At 46.1% G+C, this 26,592-nt stretch overlaps 1 protein-coding gene across 1 annotated transcript; it reads left to right on the top strand.

Moving 5' to 3' along the window:
* The first annotated feature begins 10,128 nt into the window (after window positions 1–10,128).
* Window positions 10,129–22,330, top strand: LOC121442661 (histone-lysine N-methyltransferase SUV39H1-like). Its single transcript, XM_041644264.1, has 6 exons — window positions 10,129–10,331; window positions 12,654–12,799; window positions 14,119–14,781; window positions 20,788–20,934; window positions 21,020–21,149; window positions 21,861–22,330. The coding sequence occupies exons 1-6, from the start codon at window positions 10,292–10,294 to the stop codon at window positions 21,992–21,994; spliced, it is 1,260 nt and encodes a 419-aa protein (XP_041500198.1). The 5' UTR covers window positions 10,129–10,291; the 3' UTR covers window positions 21,995–22,330.
* The last annotated feature ends 4,262 nt before the right edge of the window (window positions 22,331–26,592 follow it).

The raw sequence follows: 26,592 nt of genomic DNA, 5'->3' as shown, positions 1-26,592 counted from the left end.
GTAGACCAGGTTGGTCTCTGGCATGGAGATCTACCTGCCTCTCCCTGGTGCTGAGATTAAAGGTGTGTACCAGCACTGCCCGGGCCCTTCTTTTTTTAAAGAAAAAATAACTTATTTATTTTTATTTTATGTGCATTGGTATTTTGTAGGTTTGTGTGAGGATGCTTGATTCCCCTGGAACTGGAGTTACAGACAGTTCTGAGCCACCATGTGGATGCAGGGAATTGAACCCAGTTCCTCTGGAAGAGCAGCCAGTGCTCTTAACCTCTGAGCCATCTCTGTTGCTGCTCCCAGGTGAGTCTTCTTTTGAGTTCTCCTAAAAGAGTAGTTTACTGGAAACCTCCATTTTCCAGATGAGCAGAAGATGACCATGACTACAACCTACTACTGCTCTAGCTGTCCACTGACTTTAACCACAGGACATGGTAGCACCAGGAGATGCCCTATAGGCTCTCTTGCACTCTGGATATAATCTCTTTTTTTCAATATTTATTTATTATGTATACAATATTCTGTCTGTGTGTATGCCTGCAGGCCAAAAGAGGGCACCAGACCCCATTACAGATGGTTGTGAGTCACCATGTGGGAATTGAACTCAGGACCTTTGGAAGAGCAGGCAAGGCTCTTAACCTCTGAGCCATCTCTCCAGCCTAATCTCTTTCTTTCTTTCTTTCTTCCTTCCTTCCTTCTTTCTTTCTTTCTTTCTTTCTTTTTTTTTGTTTTTTTTCTTTTCTCACCACTATACAAACGATGATTGTTTTGTTTTTGAGTCAGGGTATCTTTATATAATAGCCTTGGCTGTCATGGAACTCACTCTGTAGACCAGGCTGGCCTCAAACTCATAGAGATCTGGTTGCCTCTGCATCCACTTCCCGAGTGCTGGGATTAAAGATTTGCTCCACCACTGCCCAGCACTCTGGGAATAATCTTTCTTACCTCCATTGTGGAAAAGCAATCCAGTTTCCCCTTGGTAATCTGGATCAATCACCCCACCTAACACTGCTATTCTTTTCTTAGCCTGTTAACTTAAGGGCGTCAAAGGGGCCAGCGGGAAGTCTGAGATTTCAGTTCCATGGAATGTTCTTGTGACTCCCAGCAGAAGTGCTCTCCTTTCTGGAACCAACACTTTTAGACCAGAGGGAGAATAGCTGTCTGTAGATGATGGCAGAATCTTGCTCCAAAAGCTCAACTATAAGAACCTGCCAGAGACCCCAAACAGCATCCCAATCTGCCACTTGACACCTCAAGCCCCATCGGGTCTGCTGGATCATATGACCCAGTGGTAGAGCAGCCTGTACAACAGCCTGGATCTGTTGAAGAGCTAGCTTCTACTGCAGCTTTCTGAGTTACCTGGTATATGGGCCAGAGTAACACACCCATGTGAGAATCCAAATAGACCCACTAAACGTGTACTTCCTTCTTGGTGGTTGGGGGAGCCAGGTCAATAACTTATCCTTCACCTTAGAAGGACTATCTCTGCATGCCCCATACTGCTGCACTCCTAAGACTTTCACTGAAGGTCCTCGAATTTTGGTTGGATTTATTTCCCAACCTCTGGAGTACATATGTGTTACCAAGGAGTCCGAAGTTGTCGTTGCCTCCTGCTCACTTGGTCCAATCAACCCAATGTCATCAATATAGTGCACCAGTGTGATACTTTGGGGAAGAGACAGGGGATCAAGATCCCTTCAATCTGCCGGGCAGTGGTGGTGCACGCCTTTAATCCCAGCACTGGGAGGCAAAGGCAGGCGGATCTTTGTGAGTTTGAGGCCAGCCTGGTCTACAAGGGCTAGTTCCAGGACAGGTACCAAAGCTACAGAGAAACCTTGTCTCGAAAAACCAAAAAACAACAACAACAACAACAAAAATCCCTTCAGTCTAAGTTGTGACATAGGGATGGAGAGTTAATATATATTCTTGAGGTAAAACTTTGCAGTTTTATACTGCTGGTCTTGCTGACTGAAAGCAGATTGCCTCTGGTGGTCCTTATGAACATGTACCAGAAAAGAGAATTTCTTTTTTTTCCTTTTTTTTAATATTTATTTATTTATTATGTATACAATATTCTGTCTGTGTGTATGTCTGCAGGCCAGAAGAGAGCACCAGACCTCATTCCAGATGGTTGTGAGCCACCATGTGGTTGCCGGGAATTGAACTCAGGACCTTTGGAAGAGCAGGCAATGCTCTTAACCACTGAGCCATCTCTCCAGCCCAAAAGAGCATTTCTTGATGAATAGCTACATACTGTGTACCAGGACATGTGTTAATCTGCTCAGGTAAGGACACCACATCTGGTACAGCAGCTGCAATTGGAGTCACTACCTGATTGAGTTTTCAACAATCAACTGTCATTCTCCATGATCCATCTGTCTTCTGCACTGGCCAGATAGGAGAGTTAAAGGGAGATGTGGGTGGAACCACCACCCCTGCATCTTTCAAGTCCTTGACGGTGGCACTGATCTCTGCAGTTCCTCCAGGGATGCAACACTGTTTTTTTTGTTTTGTTTTGTTTTTTTGTTATTTTGTTTTTCGAGAGAGGGTTTCTCTGTGGCTTTGTAGCCTGTCCTGGAACTAGCTCTGTAGACCAGGCTGGTCTCGAACTCACAGAGATCCACCTGCCTCTGCCTGCGACACTGTTTTTGATTCACTATTTTCCCCGGCAGAGGCAATTCTGATAGCTTCCATCCCTTTCTTTCCTTTCCTATCCTTTCCTTTCTTTTCCTTCCCTTCCCTTCCCTTTCCTTTCCTTTCCTTTCCTTCCCTTTCCATACCATTCCTTTCTAACCATAATGGCCCTCACTCTGCAGATCAGGGAACCCATGTGGGAATTCTGTCAGCTTCTAAGTGTATCTATCCCAATTATACATTCTGAGACTGGGGAAATAACCACAGGAAGAGTTCTGGAAACCTTTGAACCTTCTATAAGATTGACTTCAGCCAACTCTTCATTAATCAATCACCTGACCTCCACAATCCCTTACTTTAAGTGGAGGGCCACAGTGCTTCTTTTGGGGTTTCCTGGAATCTGTGTTAATTCTGAACTAGTATCTAATAGATCCTAGAAAGTCTGTTTCCTGTCAGGCGGTGGTGGTGCATACCTATAATCCTGCACTCCGAAGGCAGAGGCAGGCAGATCTCTATGAGTTCAAGGCCAGCCTGGTCTACAGAGAGTTCTAGAACAGTCAGGGCTACACAGAGAAACCTTGTCTTGAAAAAAAAAAGACTGTTTCCTTTCCCCCAGTGTACAGTTACCCTTGTAAAAAGGCCATAGATCCTTGCCAGGCTGTGGTGGCACACGTCTTTAATCCCAGCACTTGGGAGGCAGAAGCAGGCAGATCTTTGTGAATTCTAGACCAGCCTAGTCTACAAGATCTAGTTCCAGGACAGGCTCCAAAGCTACAGAGAAACCCTGTCTCGAAAAACCAAAAACCAGGCCTGGAGGGATGGCTCAGCCGTTATAAGGCTAGGCTCACAACCAAAAATATAAGAGTTCGGTTCCCAGCACCCAAGGCTGTCCCTCCAGGTACCATAGAAAAAAAATAAATGCCGGGCGATGGTGGCACATGCCTTTAATCCCAGCACTCGGGAGGCAGAGGCAGGCGGATCTCTGTGAGTTCGAGACCAGCCTGGTCTACAGAGCTAGCTCCAGGACAGGCTCCAAAACCACAGAGAAACCCTGTCTCGAAAAACAACAACAACAAAAAAAAGCCATGTAGGATATAGGTCCCTCTGGGCAAGGACTGGGGAAAGGGTAACAGCAAAACTCTTAGGTATTTTATCAAGGGCCTTCCTCAAGGGAATCTGGTCATCCCTTCATTCAAGCAGTACTGGTGCCAAAGGTTCATACGAATCATGCCACCACAGAATTTACTTTGCCTGTGCTGCCTATTACTTGTTAGACCATTATGGACACGGCTTTGTCCTTGCTGCCCATTATAACTACAGCCACCTTGTCTCTGGTGACTTGGTCCTGACACTTGGCCCTGCTACTTTGGGGCCCAAGTGAACCCATTAATTGTGTTTCACACAGCGTATCCACTCTAGCCTTGCAATTTCCCTGAGCCTTCCAATCCCTTCATCAACACCAAGCTGAGGGATATCAGCCATCTCCAACTCCTTTTCAGCAGGCCAGCTTTCGACAAATACTTCAGCCAACCATTCAAATAAATTTTGATACTTTTTTGTTGCGGAATATTATTTTCAGGTGTGTGACTTTGCGCCATATTTGCTTAACTCTGTGAAGCTGTGTTACTGTGTCTGTCTAAAACACCTGATGGTCCTAATAAAGAGCTGAATGGCCAATAGCGAGGCAGGAGCAAGGATAGGTGGGGCTGGCAGGCAGAGAGGATAAATAGAAGGAGAACTCTGGGAGGAGAGAAGAGCAACAGAGAACAAGAAGAGGAGGACGTCAGGGGCCAGCCAGTCACCCAGCCACTCTGCCACCCAGCCAGGCACGGAGAAAGCAGTAAAGAAAGGTATACAGAAATAGAGAAAGATAAAAACCCAGAGGCAAAAGGTCGTTGGAATAATATAAACTAAGAAAAGCTGGCAAGAAGCAAGCCAAGCTAAGGTCGGACATTCATAACTAAGAATAATAAGCCTCTGTATAATTTATTTGGGAGCTGGGTGGTGGAACTCCCAGAAAAGTCAAAAGAGTAAAATATCACACAACACCCTTTTGTTCTGAGTCAGGGTTTCTCTGTGTAGGTCAGGCTGTCCTGGAACTTGCTCTGTAGACCATGCTTACCACTGCCTGCCTCTACCTTTAAGTACTGGGATGAGAGGTGTGTGCCAGCGCCAACTGGTAACACCATTCTTTCTCTTTATGTTTTTTCCCCCAAGGCAGGGTTTCTCTGTGGCTTTGGAGCCTGTCCTGGAACTCTCTGTAGACCAGGCCTTGAATTTAGAGATCCGCCTGCCTCTGCCTCCTGAGTACAGGGATTAAAGGTGTGCACCACCACCGCCCATCTCTTTCCTTTTTAACTGAGCGAGCTTCCATAGACCTAGACTCTTCATTCAGTTTATATCAATAAACTCAGCCTGATCCAGTATTATGTTCCTTCCATCGTTATACTATACCAATCCATTCCTACACATATTCCCCAGACTTGAATGAATTAGCAAGCTCATTAAGCTCTTTAGTAGCGTAGCTTTATCTCCTCCTGGACCACACTTTCTACCTCTTCTCCAGGAGCCTGCTTTGCCTTGCATCTGTTTATAAGTCTAGAGGCAACTTTCTGGGCCCCGAGGAACAACAGTATTGTTTTGCTTGGCATCACCTTCAAAGAAATTCACTGCTGATTTAGCGGACAACTCGGGATTGATTTCCTCAATCAAAGCAGAAAGGGCAGTATTTCAGGGGGTGGCCTGAAGGTGCATCTGCTGAGAGACTACTTCCTTGGGTGGGATAAACCTTGAGAATCTCCAGGAGCCTGCTTTGCCTTGCATCTGGTTATAAGTCTAGAGGCAACTTTCTGGGCCCCGAGGAACAACAGTATTGTTTTGCTTGGCATCACCTTCAAAGAAATTCACTGCTGATTTAGCGGACAACTCGGGATTGATTTCCTCAATCAAAGCAGAAAGGACAGTATTTCAGGGGGTGGCCTGAGGGTGCATCTGCTGAGAGACTACTTCCTTGGGTGGGATAAACCTTGAGAATCTGAGGGTTCAGAGTTCTCAGCATCAGTAGGGTCCTCCCACACATCCCCATCCCTAGGTACAGAATCCCATTCTTTACCAACTGATGCCTTACTTTAACCTCTGACACCCTCTAAGACTGGGACTTGAATTTTCATTGTAATTCAAATCTTTTGAGAGCTTCAGTTTGATTTTCCACAACTTGAGCTCTGGCTGCTGGAGAGAAGATTCTCTTCCAGGGCACACTTAGAAACCTCTAGACTGTTTATGTGCATCTGGAGCCGGTCGGTTTTATCACTGAGTTCATTGTTGTCCTTCTCTGTATTCTGAGATCTTAGAAGTGCATTTTTTCCATTGTCAGTTTATCCAGAGATGGTAGGAGCAAACAGCCAACATCTTTATTTTCCTCAAGTGTTTTCCCCACCAATTGTCAAAAGTCACCAAATCCATCGTCTCTCACAAGTGGTGAATCAAGATAATCAAATGCATTTGTCTCCTTCAGTTTGTAAAATAGTTCACCCCATGGATGCTCAGTACTCCCTGAGCTCCCAGGAGAGGCTTCAGTAACTGGAGAGGATTCGATAACTGTAGGTGTCAGCAAATTAGAAACCCTATTCCAGATACTTAAAATATTCAACCCTATACTTCTGTTGCTCTATAACCACTCCTGGTACTAAAATTTGTGTTAGGGTTCTCTAGAGGAATAGAACTTATAGAATGTGGGATTTATTAGAATGGCTTACAGGTTGTGGTCCTGCTAGTTCAACAATGGCTGTCTTCCAACAGAAGGTCCAAGAATCCAGTAGCTGTTCAGTCCACGAGGCTGGAGGTCTCAGCTGGTTTTTAGTGTAAGCTGGAATCCTGAAGAAGTAGGCTCTAATGCCAGTGAAGGAAAGGACTTGTCAGTGAGAGTGAGGGCAAGCAGGCAGGGAGCAAGTGTCTCTCTTCCATGGACTTATTTAGGCTGCCAGCAGAAGGTGGCCCAGAGTACAGGTGGATCGTCCCACCTCAAAAGACCTGGATTAAATAAAAGTGGATCTTCCCACTTCAAAAGATCTGGATTAATAGTGTGTCTTCCTACTTCAGATGATTTAACTAAGAAAAAAATCCCACCTTTAAACCTAGCACTTGGAAGGCAGAGGCAGTTAGATCTCTGAGTTGGAGGCCAGCCTAGTCTAGGGTTAGTTCCAGGATGGCCAACGCTACACAGAGAAAAGCTGTCTCAAAAAACAATCCAAAGTTTTGGAGGTCACGAAAGCAAGCAATTTATATTATTAGTGTCCCACGAGTTTTGCTGCAGATAACTCCTGAGTGGGGCTTCTTAATGGCTTCAATTGTTCTCTGGCCAAAGTTGCTTTGTGCCCCCTGCCCTATTCAGTATCTTTAAGTTGCAAGGTAAAGCAACTTCCTGACGTTAAAAAAAAATTCAGAAACTTGCTAATCAGTAACTTTTCTCTAGATTTACGGACTCTGGAACATCCGATGTCCTGCGGACTCTGGAACATCCAGTGACCTTCAGACCACAGCTTCTGTTTCAGAAAAGCAGGCCTCTGTGGAATTTATGACCAGCCCAGCCGTCCTCAAACTCAAACTAGAAAGATAGTTTCCTCAAATCCTTTGGTCACTTTCTACCTGCAGACCCTAAGCAAGATGGTCTTTGTTGGTGACAGTCTCCTATCTTATGTTTTCTGACTTTCCAAATTAATCTTTTTCTTTGGTCCCAACCTGTCCTTGAGTCACTGGCCTTTTCCAGAGTAAATGAAGTTGGGCGCTCTAGCAGAGCTAACATGGGCAATTTCAGGCTGGCGGATCAAGCCTGTCGCTTCCTGCTAGGAAGCTCTTTCTGGTGGCTGGTTGTCTACCTTGGTGGAATCATGCGATATTGAGGGTTCTGACTGATCACTCACAGGTAGTATATAGTTAGTGGGATGCTGAGACTGACTCCCTGGTTGTCTGACAGCACGAGAGGAAGAATGACTAAGTCACAGGCCAACTGATTAACGGCTGTCAGTGAACCTCCCCAACTCCTTGGATGCATGTAGTTGCAAACTCTGTCCGGATAGAATCCAAGTCTCTCTGAGGGACCTAACACATCACAAGATATTGATGGGTTGACTCATACTGGGAATGAGAAATGTTAGACTCATTGTAGGAAACCAGCTTGACATGACCACAGTCATTTTAGTTATAACCTTGGGTGGTGAGGCATATGACCCCAGCACTTTCGAAACCTATAGGATGAACAAAGTCATTAAGTCAGGTGAACCAGATGGTGGTGGCAGCGGTGCACGCCTTTATTCCCAGCACTTGAGTGGCAGAGGCAGGCAGGTCTCTGGGTTCAAGGACAGCCTGGTCTAGAAAGCAAGTTCCAGCATACCCAGGGCTGTTACAGAGAAACTCTGTCTCAAGAAGGTCAGGTGAACATTTCATGCTAACTACTTATGGCCAAATTGTTTTGAATAGATATTTAATGAAATAAGCTTAATAAAATATCTGACTGGCCACATTCATCAAAACATTAGAGATACTCTTTAAGTCTGCAAATCTGTAACAAATTGCACTTTGTGAAATTCTGGATTTTTCTGACGTTTCTGGAATATGTACATACTCCTGTGGGCTAGTGGTCAATGTTGGGTATCTTCCTTGATTGCTAGCCACTTGATTTTTAACTTTTTGTTGTTGTTGTTTTTCGAGACAGGGTTTCTCTGTAGCTTTGGAGCCTGTCCCATAACTAGCTCTTGTAGACCAGGCTGGCCTCGAACTCACAGAGATCTGCCTGCCTCCCCAGTGCTGGGATTAAAGGCATGTGCCACCATCACCCGGCTGATTTTTAATTTTTTAATGTTTTTCCTATTTTGTAAATAATTTGTTTGACTTTTATTTTATGTACATTGATATGAGGGTGTAGGATCCCCTGGAACTGGAGTTACAGACAGTTGTGAGCTGCCATGGAGGTGCTGGATCACAACACTGTACACCAGGCTGGCCTCAAACTCACCCAGCTCCTCCTGTTTCTGCCTCCCGAGTGCTGGGATTAAAGGCCTGTGCCACCACCTGGTAAATGTAGGTTTCTTTTTTTCTTTCTTTTAAATTTTCAAGAAAGGGTTTCTCACTGGGCGCTGGTGGCGCACGCCTTTAATCCCAGCACTCCGGGAGGCAGAGGCAGGCGGAGCTCTATGAGTTCAAGGCCAGCCTGGTGTACAAGAACAAGTTCCAGGACAGGCTCTAAAGCTACAGAGAAACCCTGTCTAGAAAACAAAAACAAAAAAACAAAAAAGAAAGAAAGAAAAGAAAAGAAAAGAAAGGATTTCTCAGAGTCTCCTGCCTTTAGCAATCGATTGTCACCCATGGAGTTTCCCCTTTAAACCAGGGAATCCACTGACAGGTGACACCGAGGTTTCATCGCAGCCCTCCCTGTTGTGAGGACTTAGCTAGGTGCTGTAGCCACTGAGCAGTCCCGAGGTAAATGAGGAGCAACCAGAATGATCCACAGTGACCACATGGCAGTGTGACTGTCCAGAGCGCTTTTGGGAGCTGACAATGACTAGCTGGGCTAATCCCAGGCTACTTCAGGCCATAGGTGCACGCTGTAGTTTATGAGAAGTCCCTTTCTGGGGTCCTCTCAGCCGGTCCCATGCCACCTGCACATGAGAAAAGAGCTGACAGGGTGATGGGGACAGTCCGAGAGAATGGTAGGCTGTCTAACAGCAATAGGCGGTGCTTCAGGGGACTCAGGGCTGGTGGGTATAGATGGACGCTACTATTGACTGATGCACAGTGTGGATGAGGAGGCGAGCGATAGGAATCTGACGGTGGCAACCGACTTATTATTTATTTGAACCAGGTGACCGACAGAGTACCTATATATGGCGCTAGGTCTACCCTGGAAGAGAAAGCCTGCTTGAGGACATATGATGACGGACATAATTGGAATCTGACAAAAACAGTCCCTTTCTGAATGGCCGGCGACGTGATTGGCTAGCATTGTGACGGACAGACGGACGGGGCAGGGCCTTAAGCAACTTCAACCACTTCTACTGCCCAGACGCACTCTGGGAAAGAGCAGCAAGCACGGGACTCCAGACCGCTCGTGCTGGCGGGAGGGGTTGGCTCCCATTTCTCCGATTGGTCCGCGCGGGGGCTGTGGGCGGCGAGGGACGGCCAATAGACTGCGCGTTCACGGCCACGCCCGCGCGCGCTCTCTTCTCGCGAGGCCTGCTAGGCCCGAATGTCGTTAGCTGTGGAGAAAGATGGCGGACAATTTAAAAGGTGAAGCTGTGATGGCTGAGGCGCAGGCTACTGGCCCGGTCGAGTAGAATGGAGGGAAGGTGTGGAGGGCTCCGGCTCAGGCGTCCGGAGCCACGAAGCCTGGAGCTTGAAGACCGGCGCCGAAAAGGTGGGGCTGAAGAGCGCGGGCCCGGCGCGCGGGCTGGGCGGGGCTGAGGGGAGGGGGCGCGTGCTTCGGCCGCGGGGGGCGCGGGGGCTGCGCAGACTGCGCGCAGGGGTTCTCGGTCGCGCGCTGCTGGCCGGCGCGCCCACGCACGCGCCAGAGTCCTGAGGAGAAGGTTGCGATCACACGCGGGAAAAGCGGCTCCCGGTGACCATTACTCTTTCGCTTTCCACGGGAGACGCCGGAAGGGGAGGAAGAAAGGGAATGGACCCCCTTCTCAAAATGGGGGAACCGGCGACTCTAGGTGGGAAGTTATCTCGGCGCGCTGGGGACAAGGTTTCGGGGTGAAGATTCTTCTCGGGAGAGGGAGCGGGGGGCTTGGTGATAGGAGGGCTGGACTCCTCCATGTGCGGGGAGAGAGGGGTGACCGCGTTGGGCAGGCTTGGCGGCGGCTAGGGCTGGGAGGAGAGATTCCACAAGTGGGAGCCGGGCTGCCGCGGCGGGGAGCGCGCCGGGCGGCGCGGGGCGTGGGGCGCGGGGTCGGGGCGGCCCGGGGGGGGGGTGCGCGACCGCAGGTGGCACGCAGGCTCGAGGAGGGACGGGCCCGGAGCAGGGACGAGGCGCCGGAGTCGTGCCGGGCCTTGGCTCGGGAAAGTGCTTGCCCGGGTTTCGGCGGACGCCCCTGCGCCCAGGAGGACCGCGTTCTGATGGCTTTAGGTTTTAGCCTTTTTTTTTTTTTGAGACAGGGTTTCTCTGTGGCTTTGGAGCCTGTCCTGGAACTCGCTCTGTAGACCAGGCTGGTCTCGAACTCACAGAGATCCGCCTGCCTCTGCCTCCCGAGTGCTGGGATTAAAGGCATGCGCCACCATCGCCTGGCGGTTTTAGCCTTTTTTTTCTTTCTTTTTTTTTTTTTTTTTTTTTTTTTGGTTTTTCGAGACAGGGTTTCTCTGTGGTTTTGGAGCCTGTCCTGGAACTAGCTCTGTAGACCAGGCTGGTCTCGAACTCACAGAGATCCGCCTGCCTCTGCCTCCCGAGTGCTGGGATTAAAGGCGTGCGCCACCACCGCCCAGCGGTTTTAGCCTTTTCTAAAGATGGCAGTGGGTCGCTTCAGCAGACAGTTAGCCTCAAGTGTCTTCTGACAGGCTTGGGTTACAAACATGGCTTCGGGAGCGCACTCGAGGGTGCGTTTTGAAGCAGGGGTGTGTACGTGAAAGCCGCTTGGCGACCCCGTATGTGTCAGTGACTTGCCGCATGGACTGTTTACATGTTCGCGAATTGAGAGCACAGCCCTTTGGAGTCACAGGAACGTGGAATGAGAAAGCAAGGGATAATGCAGCCTGAAAAAACAGACCAGACTAAGTCGAGGAAGCCCCCCCCCCAGACTGGGTCTCACTGTGGGATTTAGTATTTTGACCAGGCTGGCCTCGAACTCACAGAGATCTTGAGATTTGCCTGCTTCTGCCTCCCGAGTGCTAGTACCTCTACTCCCCGCTTAATGTGACACCTTTCCACAATCTTTATAATTCCAAAATCTAAAAAGCCCCAAAAGTAGAAGTCTTTTTCTTAGATTTGTCACTAATCGTGGCAGATGGTGAATTTTTTGTTTTGTTTGGCTTTTCAAAGCAGGGTTTCTCTGTAGCCTTGGCTGTCTTGGAACTCACTCTGTAGACCAGGCTGGCTTTGAACTCGTATCTGCTTTCCTCTGCCTCCTGAGTGCTGGCGCCTCCACTGACTGGCACTAAAGGGGATCTTTAAAAGTGGGATTATTCAGTGAGGTTATTTAATGTGGAAAATTCAGGCTTTCGGTGTAGATGTGTTTGCTGTTAATGTGTTTGATTATGGATGACTTGATATGTTAGATCCTGTTATGAATGTGTCTAAAGTTGCATTTTTTAAATCCCCAAATTTTTTAATTCCAAAATATGTGGTCCAGGTGTTTCAGCTAAGTGGTTAAAGGCCTTTCTTTACAGATAACACCTCGTGCCCTAGGGATTTTCATCCTAAACCCCCCACCCCCACCCCTTAGGCAATGCACCCTACTGAGCTAGGGAGCTGTTTCCTTCTTTTGCAAAGTGGGAAGAGGGGTGATTAGATCTTGAACCTAAGGCAAGTTTGCAGGCAGTTTTTGGATCTTGGGAGTTCTGGCAGTAGATCCTTTTACAGACAGTTCATGCTGCAAGCTGCTCCGTTTTCTGCCTTGCTGTTCCAGGGTTAGGGGCCAGGGTTTGGAGTAGATTCTCCCAGAAGAGGGGATGGGTCCTTTCTCGAAGAACTGGATTCCTCCGTGTACAGGGAAAGAAAGGTGGGTGACTCTCTGTGTGGGGGGGCAGGTTTCTCTCCAGGAATTTTCCCTGGGCACTGAGCATTAGGGTTCAAGGAACTGGCATGTTCCTGTTGCAGAGGGCCTTGGTTAAGTTGCAGGGCGGTGGTTAATCCTGGCAGTCGGGAGGCAGAGGCAGGCGGATCTCTGAGTTTGAGGCCCAACCAGGTCTATAGAACTAGTTCTAGGACAGGCTCCAAAGCTACTCAGAGAAACTGTGTCTCGTAAAACCAAAAATTAAAGAAAAAAGTTTGGTTAAGGTCTGTGGAATCTATTTGTTGTGACTCCTGTGCTTTCTCATTCCAGGCTGCCGTGTATGTTGCAAATCGTCCTGGAATCAGCTTCAGGATCTGTGCCGACTAGCCAAGCTTTCTTGTCCTGCCCTTGGCATTTCTAAGAAGAATCTTTATGACTTTGAAGTCGAGTACCTGTGTGATTATAAGAAGATCCGTGTAAGTCTGGTGGGGGTGTGTGCTACTGCTCTGGCAGGGAACCCTCTTCCCCACCCAACCTTCACATCTCTTCACAAAGAGAATTTTCACTTGTGGAAAAATGGCATGATAGACGGTCCTATTTCCATTTTACAGGTGGGGAAATCAAGTGCCTTTCTCAAATAATAGGCAGAATGAATCCTCAAATGTCTTTTTCCACTTGAAAATATAAATATTGAAGTTCTTTTTTATGTATTTTTGTTTTTTTTTGAGACAAGGTTTTTCTTTATAACAGTCCTAGCTGTCTTGGAACTTGCTCTTGTTGACCAGACTGGCCTAGAACTCACAGAGATCCGCCTTCCTCTGCCTCCTAAGTGCTGGGATTAAAGGTGTGTGCCACCACTGCCCAGTTTACACCAGGAACTTTTTAAAACTCTGATAATACAGGATGAAGTGGCAACAGTTAACTGCCAGAGAAAGTAATAGTTACTAGAGCCCACTGAAAGCAGCATGCTTAGCTGAAATGTAGACTTTATTTTCCCTTTCTGTAAAATGGGGAGGACTAGAGTTCTGAGAATTAGTTCTAGGGTGTGTCAGTTGCTCAGGATAATACCTGCTGCATTAGGGAATGATGAAAAAAGGGTTAACTGTTTTTCCTTTCCTCTTTTTATTTTTAGACAGGCTTTTGCTATGTTGCAAAGACTGGCCCCAAACTCAGAATTCTTTTGCCTCGGGTTTATTGAGTGATAGGATTATAGATATGTGTATGTTATATGTATATAATCCTCTCTCCACTTATATTTTCTTTACAGGTGAGGTAACAGACGTGATATAATTTATTTGCCTAAGGCAACATAGCCAGGAAGCTACAGATTGACATTTAAATTCTATCCTATGGCTGACTCCCAACAATTAAAGCTCCCCCACCCCTGGCACTTTACAGAAAACTGCCTGAAAGAGTAGGGGTAAAAACGGGATCAATGGAGAGTCGACTACCAGAGAATTGGCTGTTTGTAGTGGCAGTGTTTTGATGTGTTGGAAGGGATGAGATCTAAATGTATTTAATGGGGAGTATGAGCTCAAGAGGAACAACAAAAAAAAAAACCTAGGAGTTTGGGCCTGAACAGATCATTGGAATATAGGAGGAAGTGATCTGGGGGGTTGAAAAAGTAGGAATTTCAACAGCTAGTAATAAGAGAGTGGAAGTAGAATTTATTAATTCTTACTCCAAAAGAGGCACTGCATGGACCCATTCTAGAAAAAGAGTAGTGTGGGGTGAGTGTTCTCCATTGCCACAAGGATCTCACATTTATGGCATTCTCCTGTTCCTGTCCTAACAGGATCAGGAGTACTACCTGGTTAAATGGCGTGGATATCCTGAGTCAGAGAATACCTGGGAGCCACGGCAGAATCTCAAATGCGTGCGCATCCTCAAGCAGTTCCACAAGGACTTAGAAAGAGAGCTGCTCCGCCAGCATCACCCGTCAAAGCCGCCCAGGCACCTGGACCCAAACTTAGCCAACTACCTGGTGCAGAAGGCCAAGCAGAGGCGGGCACTGCAGCGCTGGGAGCAAGAGCTCAATGCCAAGCGCAGCCACCTGGGACGCATCACTGTGGAGAATGAGGTAGACCTGGATGGCCCTCCACGGTCCTTTGTCTATATCAATGAGTATCGTGTTGGTGAGGGCATCACCCTCAACCAGGTGGCTGTTGGCTGTGAGTGCCAAGACTGTCTGTTGGCACCCACTGGAGGCTGTTGCCCTGGAGCATCCCTGCACAAGTTTGCCTACAATGACCAAGGCCAGGTGCGGCTGAAAGCTGGTCAGCCCATCTACGAGTGCAACTCCCGATGTTGCTGTGGCTATGATTGCCCTAACCGTGTAGTCCAGAAAGGCATCCGCTACGACCTCTGCATCTTCCGCACTAATGATGGGCGAGGCTGGGGTGTCCGCACGCTGGAAAAGATCCGCAAAAATAGCTTTGTTATGGAGTATGTGGGAGAGGTGAGGAGATGGGTCTGGTTATGTGTGTAGCCTTTCCTGCTATATGTTTGTAGTGTGCGTGCCTGAACCATGTGCCTAAAACTCTCCTGCTTTCCTTTGGTGCCTAAGGCATTGGTCTGAGTATTATAGGGACATTGTAGCAGGGGTCAGTGCTTTTACCTGACACATCAACAGGATCATGCTGGTAGAAAAAGAACACTGAAGTACTTCTGACCTCAAATGGCTTCATAAGGGTAATAGCAAAGAAAGTGGGAACCAAGCTTCAGGCAGTAAACCTTTGCAAAGCTATGTGGTCTGGTCATACAGGGTTGCATCACCTAGTAAGGCAAGTTCTCTCATTTTGTGATAAGGGTTATTGTATCACAAACAAACTAAAGTAGCATGTAGGCTTGTCTTGAATGGAGATTTGGCAAGAGCCTCTAGACCAGTGGTTCTCAACCTTGTGCGTTGCAACCCCTGGGATTCTCAGGGGTCACCTAAGACCATCGAAAAACATAAGATATTTATTTTACATTATGTTTCATAACAGCAAAAATACAGTTATGAAGTAGCAATGAAAATAATTTTACATTTGGAGATCACCACAGCATGGAACTGGATTAAAGGGTAGCACCATTAGGAAGGTTGAGAACCACTGAACCAGACTTTCAGGTTACCCTGGGGAAAAGCTGGGTGGTACATGATGCATGCTAGCTTTTTTAAAATCACTAATCCCCAGATCTTTGTGGCTTAACACATTAGGAGTTGGTTTGCATTGTTTGAGGCAGAGTCTACCTCTATAGCTCAGGTTGGCTTTGAGCTCATGGTCCTCCTGAGTGCTGGGATTACAAACATGTGCCACTATGCCTGGTCTAGGAGGTTTGTGAACCCAGTTTGTGAACACTCTAGTGTTGGTGTTTTGGTGAAGGATAGCCTGTTCACATACTGACTCTAGTCCCCTAGGATTTTATTCCCCTTTTTGCCTTTCTTGTACCTTAGGTCCTTTAGGTCACCATCAGATTCTCAGCATTTTGTAGTGGGGGACTGAAGCGGAAGGTACTAATGAGTCAGGCCTGGAAGCAATACATGCTACTCGTACCCACTATGTTGGCTGGAAATGAGTCACTAGCTTACCTCTGTACCAGAGAGGTGTGGGGGTGTGTGATTTAATTTTGTGACCAGTTGTAAAACAAAAGGGTCTAGGTGAGCAACTAGCAGGTGTGTACAGCAGAAAGTAAAGTAAGACATGGTAGGCATTTGGGGTTGAGCAGCTTTTTTTTTTTTTTTTTACATAGACAAATCTCAGTGCTTGGGAGATTTAGCTTCCCTGGATCTTGACTGTCTAAATGTGACTTCATGTGTTTTCATATCATAGGTCCCTCCTAGATATTTACTTGGAAAGTGATAGTAATTGGCCAGAGGATACATCTGAGGGTGTCCACTGTATCTGTGACACTGACTAGGAGAGGAACTTCCACCCCCCCCTCCTTTTTTTTTTCCTTTTTTGGTTTTTCGAGACAGGGTTTTACTGTGTATATTTGGCTGGCCTCAGACTTACCTGCCTCTGCTTCCTGAGTGCTGGGATTATGGATGTATGCAAGCTTCTACTCTTACAACCTGGAAGAAGCTTGAACTTTCCATAATCCAGAAATGTCTTCATCGCAGGGTGATATGGATAGTCTTGGATATAGACATCCTTCTAGAAGAGATGCCCTTAGCCTGGGATATCTGTCAGTCTGGAGAAGTGTCCAGACCCTCCAAGATTTCAGCATTTCTAGAGTCATCCCAAGCAGGAAGCTGGTTAGTGTAATTATATTGACCAGGGTAAAGGAAAAACCCTCTCTATACACAGGATCTTATATAGAAAACAGCACCTACACCCCACAGGAAGGCTCAGTCCTCTGGGTGTAGTGTCTTGCTCCTCCACTCTGGAAATAGTAGGGTTTCCAGGAGCCCTTTCGTCTCTTTCTTACTTTTCCCTCTCTAATTCAATCTTTTTTTTTTTTTTTTGGTTTTTTGAGACAGGGTTTCTTTGCAGCTTTGGAGCCTGTCCTGGAACTAGCTGGCCTCGAACTCACAGAGATCCACCTGCCTCTGCCTCCTGAGTGTTGGGGTTAAAGGCGTGCGCCACCACCGCATGGCTCTAATCCATTCTTACCATGTTGTTTCTTGAGCTCTTTCTTGCCATGGTCTGTCTTTAGGTTCAGGCCTTCTAGTACCCTCAGACCTGTGGAACCTTCTGACGGTGTCATTCTATCAAAACTGCCAGAGGTAAACTTTTCTTCTTATGTGGCTTCTGAAGAAGCAGTAAATACAGTAATGGGTAGAAGGTGGTGTCTGCAGCCTGCCCGAGGTTGCATTCCTGCCCTACCGCTCAGCAGCAGTCACTTCATGTCTCTCTCAGTTTCTGGTAAAGAGGAGAAGCAGCATTTAGTTAGTTCCTCCCTGTGAAGGACTTGGAAGAAGCACTTCAACAGAACTTGTGCTAGTGCTTTAGTGTAAAACTCAGACAATCACATGTTCAAAATGTGAAAGGTGTTCTTATTTTTAATAACTTGACCTGATGTATTGTTTTTGTACTGGTGAAGTCATATGTTTAATCATAGAAATATTAATTATGGGGCACTGTCTAGATGCTCCTGAGGGAGGTAGTATATTATTGTAACCTATTCCTGTAGAATGGGGAACCTCCCATATGCTAGGTAGTATTCTGCCACTAAGCCACATTCTAACCTGCAAGGTACTGTGTAATTAATTCAGAGTATCATCTCAAACATGGATGCAAATCTTTCAGGGAACTGGCAGTTTGTAACAGTTTCTGCTCCTATGGATCTTTCTGTCTTTGTTCCAGATTTTCATGTTTCCACAGATTATTTCTAGCCTAATCAAGCAGAGAATACTAGCAGTTTATTTTTCTAAAACATGTATTCTCTCTATATTTTATCATCTCTGGAATGGAGGTGAGTTTTAATTGATTAAATGATAGTAATTTGGCACATAAAGGGTGAACCTTAGGTTTCAACAAGGTAACGCTACTACTCAACTAGTCATTGCAAAACCAACACAAAATATTTTTCATACACATGCACTTGTGTTGTAAAACAGCCCCTAAGATGAGACTTTGTTGCTGACATTCCCATTCTATTGACTAGTAAAGTGAAGTAGATAGGAAATCCTTATTTAAACCAGGTGTTCTGGCAAGCCTGCTTACCTTTTTTTTTCTGAGAAAATGTCCACAGAGATTTAGGATCTCACAGGAGAAGGCTGAGTAGCCACTGACTCAGTTTTCTATTTCTCATCCATATTTGTAGCCTTTTTAAGCTGCTAATTCCTAGGCTGCCTGTTTTCCTTGACAGTCTGGAGAACTGATAGAGAGTAGGGATGGAAACAGGAATGAATTTTCAGGGTGGGACATCACAGGAGATAGAAAGGGAGAGGAGCTGTTTAGGCCTGGAGGCTATGACTCATCCTGGTGAGATTGGGGCAACAGGTAGGAGCAGAACAGGCAGAAAGATAGAGTGGGGGAAGATATGGGTATTCCTTCTGGTTTGAAAGATTTCAACTAGAAAGGTGGTTTTGAGACGAGCAAGTATGCTGGTGAGTTAGAACGTCTATCCTTAGTTCCCATAAGGTTCTCAGGGAGATAGGCCTACCTCGGCATACTTTGCTTTAAGTGAATACTCGCATGGCTATTGCTGCATCCTTCAGGAGAGAGGCTTTACTGTTTATGATGGTGATACCCCGTTATGACCTGGAGTCTGCTTTAGAGGATGAATCTTTTTTTTTTAGTTTTTCAAAACAGGGAAAAAGTCTCTTTTTCTTTTTCTGTGTAGTCCTGGCTGTCCTGGAACTCACTCTGTAGACCACGTTGGCCTCGAACTCAAGAGTTCCAAAGTTCTCAGAGAATTCCAACTGCCTCTGCCTCCAAAGTGTTGGGATTAAAGGTGTGTACCACCACTGCCTGGCTGAATCTCATTCTTTTTTTTTTAGATTTATTTTACTTTGTGTGGGTGCATGTGTACATGCACTCATTTACAGTGTTCATGTAGCCCAGAAGGAGAGGTGGTATTGGATCCCTTGAACTTGAGTTAAGGGTATTTGGGTTGTGTTTGTTTTTTGAGATAGGGTTTCTCTGTGTAGACCAGGCTGCTTCAGACTCAGATTTGCCTACTTCTTTCTCCCAAATGCTGGGATTAAAGGTGTGTACTGCCACACACATACACCTCAACCCACAATGCACTAAGTATGCTTAACCAGCTCTATCCCTAGGCCATATTTCTTACATTCCCCCCCACCGCACACACACACTACCTGAGTTTTTCCTGAATAGTGTCTTACAATATGTGTGTTTGATTCCATCTTTGTTGCATCTGTGGCCCGAGGGTCAGATCTAGGCCTGTATTCTTCACCAGCAGACTGATCAGCCTCATGAGAAGGATGTAGGCCCAGTTCCCAGTGAAAAAAAACCTGGTGGGGTGAGGGTATATATATCTTAAGAGTGGCTAGTGTGTGCAAGACCCTGAATTTGCTTACACCATCAAAAAAGCCCCCCAAAACAAAAGATCACTGAATGAATGAAATAAATTGTAAATGGGGAATTCGGGTCTTTCAGGAATGGTAGTGGTATGAAGTGTGGTTGGTAGGTAAATCTAGGTTTTAGAGATTAGAGAAGCAGCTGTTGATCAGGACTTGGCACAGGACATAGGTGATGGCAGAAGAGGCAGGTAGCAAACAGGACACCAATGTGGTGCCTTCCTTGCTAGAGAACATAGGGTGGTTAGGCCCAGAAGGGGGTAGATTTGAAACACAGGAGGAGCATGGTCAGTGTCATTAGGGAAGTGTAGAGTGTTTCTGAAGAAGAGGGAAGAAGACAGGTGGGAAGGGAGTGTTGAAACTACCTAGAAGATTGCCTCTTGGGCCAGATGGATTGGGTCAGAAGAAAAAAAATAGCAGTTGGCATGTATCTGCTGTGGGTTGTGCTCTGTCTGTGCACTTACAGTAGGCAGATGAAGGGAAGCCAGAAGTGAGGGTACCCTGGGCTGAGGAGATGGCATTCTTTGGTACAGTAAGACACCCAGAAAGACAATAGCACTTAAGGGCTGCTAGAGGCTATAGTTGGGGTTACCAGGGAAGGCATGGAGGTGAGAAATGTCAAGTGAGGGTTGGGAGAGCAGGTCAGAACTGGAATGGTAAAGTAACTTCATGCTTATTAGGATGGGGATACTGGAGAGGAAATGTGGGAGGAGGTGCCTTCCAGCTTCAGGTGTTGGCACCAGAGTTCAGGGTTAGGACCTTCTCAGGTCTGTTTTGCTTTTCCTTGTCTCATTTTCTCCCATCCTTACTCTCCCTTTATCTCTGTCATTTTATCGTGAAGTTTTATTCTCAGCCTTTTTCTGGTCCTCTCAGGATTTGAGGATTGTGGCCTTGGTCTTCTTTCTCTCTGACCTGAATCTTTCATACTATGATTCTGTGTTTTTGTCTCTGACTCTAGCTTTCTTGTCTGAGTCCCTTTCCCATCTATTCAAACCTTCGTCCCCACTGTCTAGGGTCTCTTTATTTCCCACGTCCTCTGTGTTCTTGCCATCTGCATGGCCTACACTGGTTCTCATTCCCTTGTTGTTGCCTTGTACTATGTCTCTTGCTGTCCTGCCCTGGGTCAGTTAGTTTCTCCTTGCACCCTGGCTCTCACTTTCTTGCCTGTGCTCTGGGTCTTTCTGTCTCTGTGTTTCTGTCCCATCTTGCTTTGCCCCAACTATACATGAGGCTCTGGGACATCTCACTGGGAACAGAAAGTGGACGTCCTCTTCCTTGCACTCTAACTGCACCTTGCAGCCACCACCACTCTCCACACCATTGTAAGACACCTGCCTTCCAGAGGTTGGAGAATGGGTGGGTGGTGGGTAACCCTCTGAGAACTGGTAGACTTCACTCCTGCTCACTGTTCTTCTCTTCCCAGGGGCCAGATCAGAATCAAGCTGGGGCTGGCTTTCTTGAACCTTCATGACCAATCTTACCCCCTTCCCCCAGATTATTACCTCAGAGGAGGCAGAGCGGCGGGGCCAGATCTACGACCGCCAGGGCGCCACCTACCTCTTTGACCTGGACTACGTGGAAGATGTATATACCGTGGATGCCGCCTATTATGGCAACATCTCTCATTTTGTCAACCATAGTGTGGGTGCCTCCAGCAGGCGGGCAGAGGGTTGGGAGGGGCAGGCCAGGGCCTCTCCTCACTTTCCCACTGTTCTTTCTTGTCCAGTGTGATCCCAACCTGCAGGTGTACAACGTATTCATAGACAACCTTGATGAGCGACTACCCCGCATCGCTTTCTTTGCCACAAGAACCATCTGGGCGGGCGAGGAGCTCACCTTTGATTACAACATGCAAGGTGGGGGTGGCAAGGGCCCCAGGGGCAGGGACACATAACATGGGATATAAGGACCCTACCCCAAGGCATATATGGGTTATTAGCGGACCAAGGGAAATTCTCTTGCTGGAGTTTTAAGATGTTCTTCCTGACTCCCAGCCTCCTACCTGAACCCTGCCCAAGGCAAGTGGGTTCCCATGTTTCTACCCCCTGAACCTCAACCCTGATAGACTTACAATACCACCTTCTCTCAAGACTTGTGGGAGAGGATGTTCGGCTGGAGAGTTAAGGCACAGGTACTTCCATCTTGAATGAACTGCCCCTGCCCCTCCTGACTTTAATCCTCTTTCACCTTCCTTGTTCTGTACCAAGAGATACCCTTGTGCTCTCCAGCCAATCCTCTTCTTGATAAACTAGTCATCTCTGGAAACACTTGGCAAGATAATGGACAAGGTGCTCAGGTTGCCCTTCATTCCTGAACCCTACCTGACATGACCCTTCGGTTTCCCTGTCAGCCATCTTCCTCCCGAAACATTCCTCAACCCGTCCTGAACAGTTCCTCTAGTGTTGTGCTCCAGTTCTAATCCCAAACCACTCTCCCAAAGATCCTCTCCTGACTCCCAACTCAAGATCCCTGGGTCTTCTGGTATAAGGGGTAGTAGCAGGACGCTTCATGCATGCAGGCCTTCTAACAAATCCCCCCTCCCTCCTTCCCTGACTGTGACTTCACAGTGGACCCCGTGGACATGGAAAGTACCAGAATGGACTCCAACTTTGGCCTGGCTGGGCTCCCTGGCTCCCCCAAGAAACGGGTCCGTATTGAATGCAAATGTGGGACAACAGCTTGCCGAAAATACCTCTTCTAAGCCCCGAGAAGTTTGAGGCCACACTAATTGAAGGGGCCTGAAGCCACCTTCCTCTACTGCTGCCCTCTTGTCAAGAATGACCATCAGAGCCTTGTCTGCCTCTACTTGTCCTCATCTGCCCTGACCTATTGCCCACCTGCTCTGCTCCAAGGTCAGGGCTGTGGTGAGGACTGACTCTGGGTACCCTTTCTCTGCTCCTTTCCCTTGTCCCAGGCCCATCAGGCATTGCACTTAAACCTCCCAGCCCCATTTTCAGGAGTATATTTTTCACGTCAGGATTTCCTGAAGTTGGAATTCATGTTATGTCATGGAAGTCTAAAGAGTGAGGAACTCAGCCCCAGAAATGTTTTTTTTGGACAGCATTTCTGTAACTCTATGTAGTTCAGGCTGGTGTTAGACTCTTAATCCTCCTGTCTCAGCTTTCTACATGCTGTGCATATAGGTGTATAACCAGCTAAGATTTTTCTTTTAATTGCTTCTGCTTGGAGCCTTTGTTTTTTTTTTTTTGTTTTTGTTTTTTGTTTTTTGTTTTTTTTTTTGGTTTTTCGAGACAGGGTTTCTCTGTAGCTTTGGAGCCTGTCCTGGAACTCCCTTGGTAGACCAGGCTGGCCTCGAACTCACAGAGATCCGCCTGTCTCTGCTTCCCAAGTGCTGGGATTACAGGCGTGCGCCACCACCGCCCGGCCTACTTGGAGCCTTTGTGACGTGTTGGAGGCCTCTTCACTGTTCTTGTCACAAGTTTGAGGAAGCAACCCCCAGGCAGACAAACATCAGAGCTCAGAGAGATGCCAGACTAACTGTATCAACAACCACAGAGCCTTTGTAGTTGTGAAAGAAAAGGGCGTCTCTAGGGCTAGTGGATAAGACTGGTTCTGCTCATCATGCTTTTGATGCTGGGTAGTATTGACCACAGGGTCTCAGAGTTACAAGTCTGAGAAGTAGTTGCCCAAGTGCTACCAAAATGGGGGTGGGGTGAATACCTCTTTGAAAGCTCCATGGGAAGGTTAGGACTGAGTTTTACCATCAGGGAGTTAAAGAGTTTTAGATGTGCTGGAAACCCTGCCTTGGCATGTAATACCACTGGAACTACTAGAAGCAGAAACCAAGATATAGATAGTCTGTAGATAGCACTTAAGACAATAATGTGCATTGACCAGAAGTTGATGAGGTGCCAGGCACTGGGTCCATATGGATTGTCTCAGGGATGCCTTGAAAACCACAGCAGTGGAGCCCAGGACTAGGCCAAAAATGATTGGGGAGAACTTATTACTAGAATATGGCAAGACGAGAGCTAAGCCCCCTTTTACTTGTCAGCTTCAAGTATTTACCTGGGTCCACTAGTCTCAAAAGTTAAACTGCCTAGAAATGTGCAAAAGGCAAAGATTCTGATGGCTGCCTTGCCCCCTGCTCTCCCCATTTTCTTCAGGAAGCCTTTCCTGACTTCCTGTGCCCAGAGTGTCCCTATGTGAGACTGTGCACCCTGGTACCGGATCTCTGTGTCTGTATGTGTCCTGCCCACACCTCCAAGGCTAACCTTCAGGCATGGACTGAATCTGGTTCTCTTGTGTACCCCTCAGCCCTCCCCAGCCTGGAGTGTGCATCAATAAATTGCGTTGTTGAAAACTAGAAACTGAAGCTGGGGCTACCCTAGAATGTAGTATAAAAAGGTTAAGTCATCTGACTAATCTTCCTATTTGGGGCCCCTAAAGTGGTCTTGCTACATAACTTCCATTTTCAAAATACACTTAAGAACGAACAGTCCAACCCTGTCTAAATGGATTAATCACTATTAGTTGCCACAAACAAATAACTAGCTGAGGAAGATTAAAACTAGCTGAAGAAGATTAAGGGCTCAGCTTGAATTTTAAGCACATTTATCTTAACATATTTGTTCTGAAGTTTTCAACTTATAGGCTATCTGGTATATTGGAAAATGCCTCAGGGAACTATTTTTTGCAAATCCTTGAGTGTATGTGCTAAAGACAATCACCTCACATGCTTGTTTGTGATCCACTGCTTTTCTGTTTTGCTCAGAGATTGCTGTATAGGTGATAATCTCAAATAGGCTCATTGATACTCAAATCCAGAGAGCTAGGCACCTAAGGACACAGCATAGACCTTTTGAGTCTGCATTCATGCTCTGAAATAACACAGTTCTGTATATAACTCATAGCTCCAGGTAGAAGTTTTGTGGCCACTCAGATACTGTCTGAGATTTGGTCCTCAAACAGAACTACTGTCTTCTGTGAGAAATTGCGTAGTATCTCAAGGATTTGAGAACTTAACATGTCAGGAGCCTTTACAGTTAAATAAGGCAGTATAGCAACTAAGGTTATCTGTTGTGATAGGGGGCACAAACTCAAAATGTAAACCTCTGAGCAGTGGACCCTCCTACGGCACACATACAATGTGTAAATACGAGTTGACAAACAGTCCCGGAACACAGATCCTCAAACACTCCAGAATTTGGGAAAAAATTTCAGACTGGTCAGAAACCCCAGTCCCTAGAAACAGACCTCTAATAAATTATATACTCTGGGACCAAGATTCCCTCAAAGTATTTTACTTTGGAGACAGTCCAACAGCCAGGGTTATAGTAAGCTGTTACCAAGTTCCAGAAACATCCTGAAACTTCAGAAAAATCAAACCAATCCATATCACCATGAAAAGAGTTGTTCACTGTGCTATTAGCTCAAAACTTCAAGTGAGTGGGGCTAGGAGTAGTGGTCCACGTTTAATCCCAGTACTGGGGAGGCAGAGGCAGGTGATTCTCAAGTTTGAAGCCAGTATTTACAAAGCAAGTTCCAAGACAACTAGGGCTGTTACACAGAAAAACACTGTCTTGGAAAACCAAAACAAAATGTTGCAAGGAATGCCCCATGCTCCAAATCACAAATGCAAAGAAATCATTTTGAAAATCTGATACCTCACCTAACGGGACCTTATTTTTGGTTTTTTGAGATACAGTTTCTCTATGTAACATTCCTGGCTGTCCTGGAACTTGTTCTGTTGTTGTAGGAGCTGTGGGTTGTGTTCCCGCCACACCAGCTCCTGGTCGTTTATACCCTGAAATAACAACACACAAATTGTATTCTTTTAAACACTGCCTGGCCCATTAGTTTCAGCCTCTTAACACATATCTAATAATCTATGTAGCACCACGAGGTGCGCTTACCAGGAAAGATTCAGCATGTCTGACCTGGTGGCTGGCTGCATTGCCTCTGTCTAAGGCGTCTTACCTCACTTCCTCTTCCTCCCAGCATTCTGTTCTGTTTACTCCACCGACCTATGTTCTAAGCTATCAGGGCCAAGCAGTTTCTTTATTTTTTAACCAATGACCATCATTTCCCCTTTTTCTGTTGAAACAAAAAAAAGGAAAGGCTTTAACTTTAACATAGCAAAATCACATATAACAAAACAGTTATCAAGTAAAAATTACAATATTTACATCTATTTTATCTTTATCATAACTAAAAAAACTATAACTATTCTTCAACTCCATCAAAGACTCCAGAAAGATACAATATTACCTAAGCAAACAAGAAATAAGCAACTTTCAAACTCTAGAAATGACAGAGATACCTCGCTGCCTTGACAGTCACCCAAAGTTTCTCTGTACTGTTGGGGCATCCATCTTCGGCCTTCAGGCCCATAGTTTCCAGCAGATATTTCCATGAAGCAGGAAATTTCAAAGTCAGTTCAGTCACTATCTGCTGTGTCCTGCAGAATGTCTTGCAGACTCTTTCATGAATCAGGAACCCCGAAAGATCATCTCACCTTAAGGCAAGTTCAGTAGTCCTCTCTCTGCGGGTTCTCTGTGTCCAGTTTATGCAATAGTCCAGGCAAGAGGAGTTTCTTGCCCAAATAGCTATCAAACTCCATAAGGTGCCTCTTCGATGCCCATCTTCTTAAAGTAGATTGGTGCTGCCAGGAGCAGACATGTCTCATTGTCATGAAAAGTCCTAAGTTATTAAAACATTTAAAATGCCATATTCTCTAGCCTTTGAAAGATATGAAGAATGCCTATCTGAAATATATCCATGCACATCTAGAAAATCTAATATGACTACAAACGACTATTATAGATGATTATCTATTAACAACCTATATACATTACATTTTTACATGAACTACACAATCACAATATCTTAATATCAGAAATACATATACCTATAACAAAATTGACCTTAAATCTCTAACAATAAAGCAAAATCTATACTAATGCAAATTATTCATATCTATATCATATCCCCCTTTAAATGTAAAAGGACATTTATAAACCATATTTGGGAATATGGGTGCAGTTATTTCTCTCCAAACGGCTTACTGCTGAATGGGGGTGCTGTTATTTAGGTCTTTTATGGTATAACCTGTCTGCTAGGTTCATCTCAGTTGGCAGTTGATTGAAGTAATTTTCTGAAGGTATTCACAGCAACCCTTCAGGAGGGCGTGGTCCATCATACCATATTGGAATAGAAACAATCCACAGGGTCTCATCGTCTGTGAAAACAAAAGAAGAATCTCTTCTCCAAAGTATTGTATCCTTAGATCCAAATTCTGAAGTCAAGGTATTTTCAAAATAAATATGTTGGATTAGT

Source organism: Microtus oregoni, unplaced genomic scaffold (assembly GCF_018167655.1).
Source record: "Microtus oregoni isolate MIOR12 unplaced genomic scaffold, Mior012 000092F_ref0000046, whole genome shotgun sequence".
In the NCBI taxonomy this organism is placed as follows: Eukaryota; Metazoa; Chordata; class Mammalia; order Rodentia; family Cricetidae; genus Microtus; species Microtus oregoni.
Note: the sequence above shows the minus strand (reverse complement) of the source record. Positions and strands in the feature narration are given on the sequence as shown.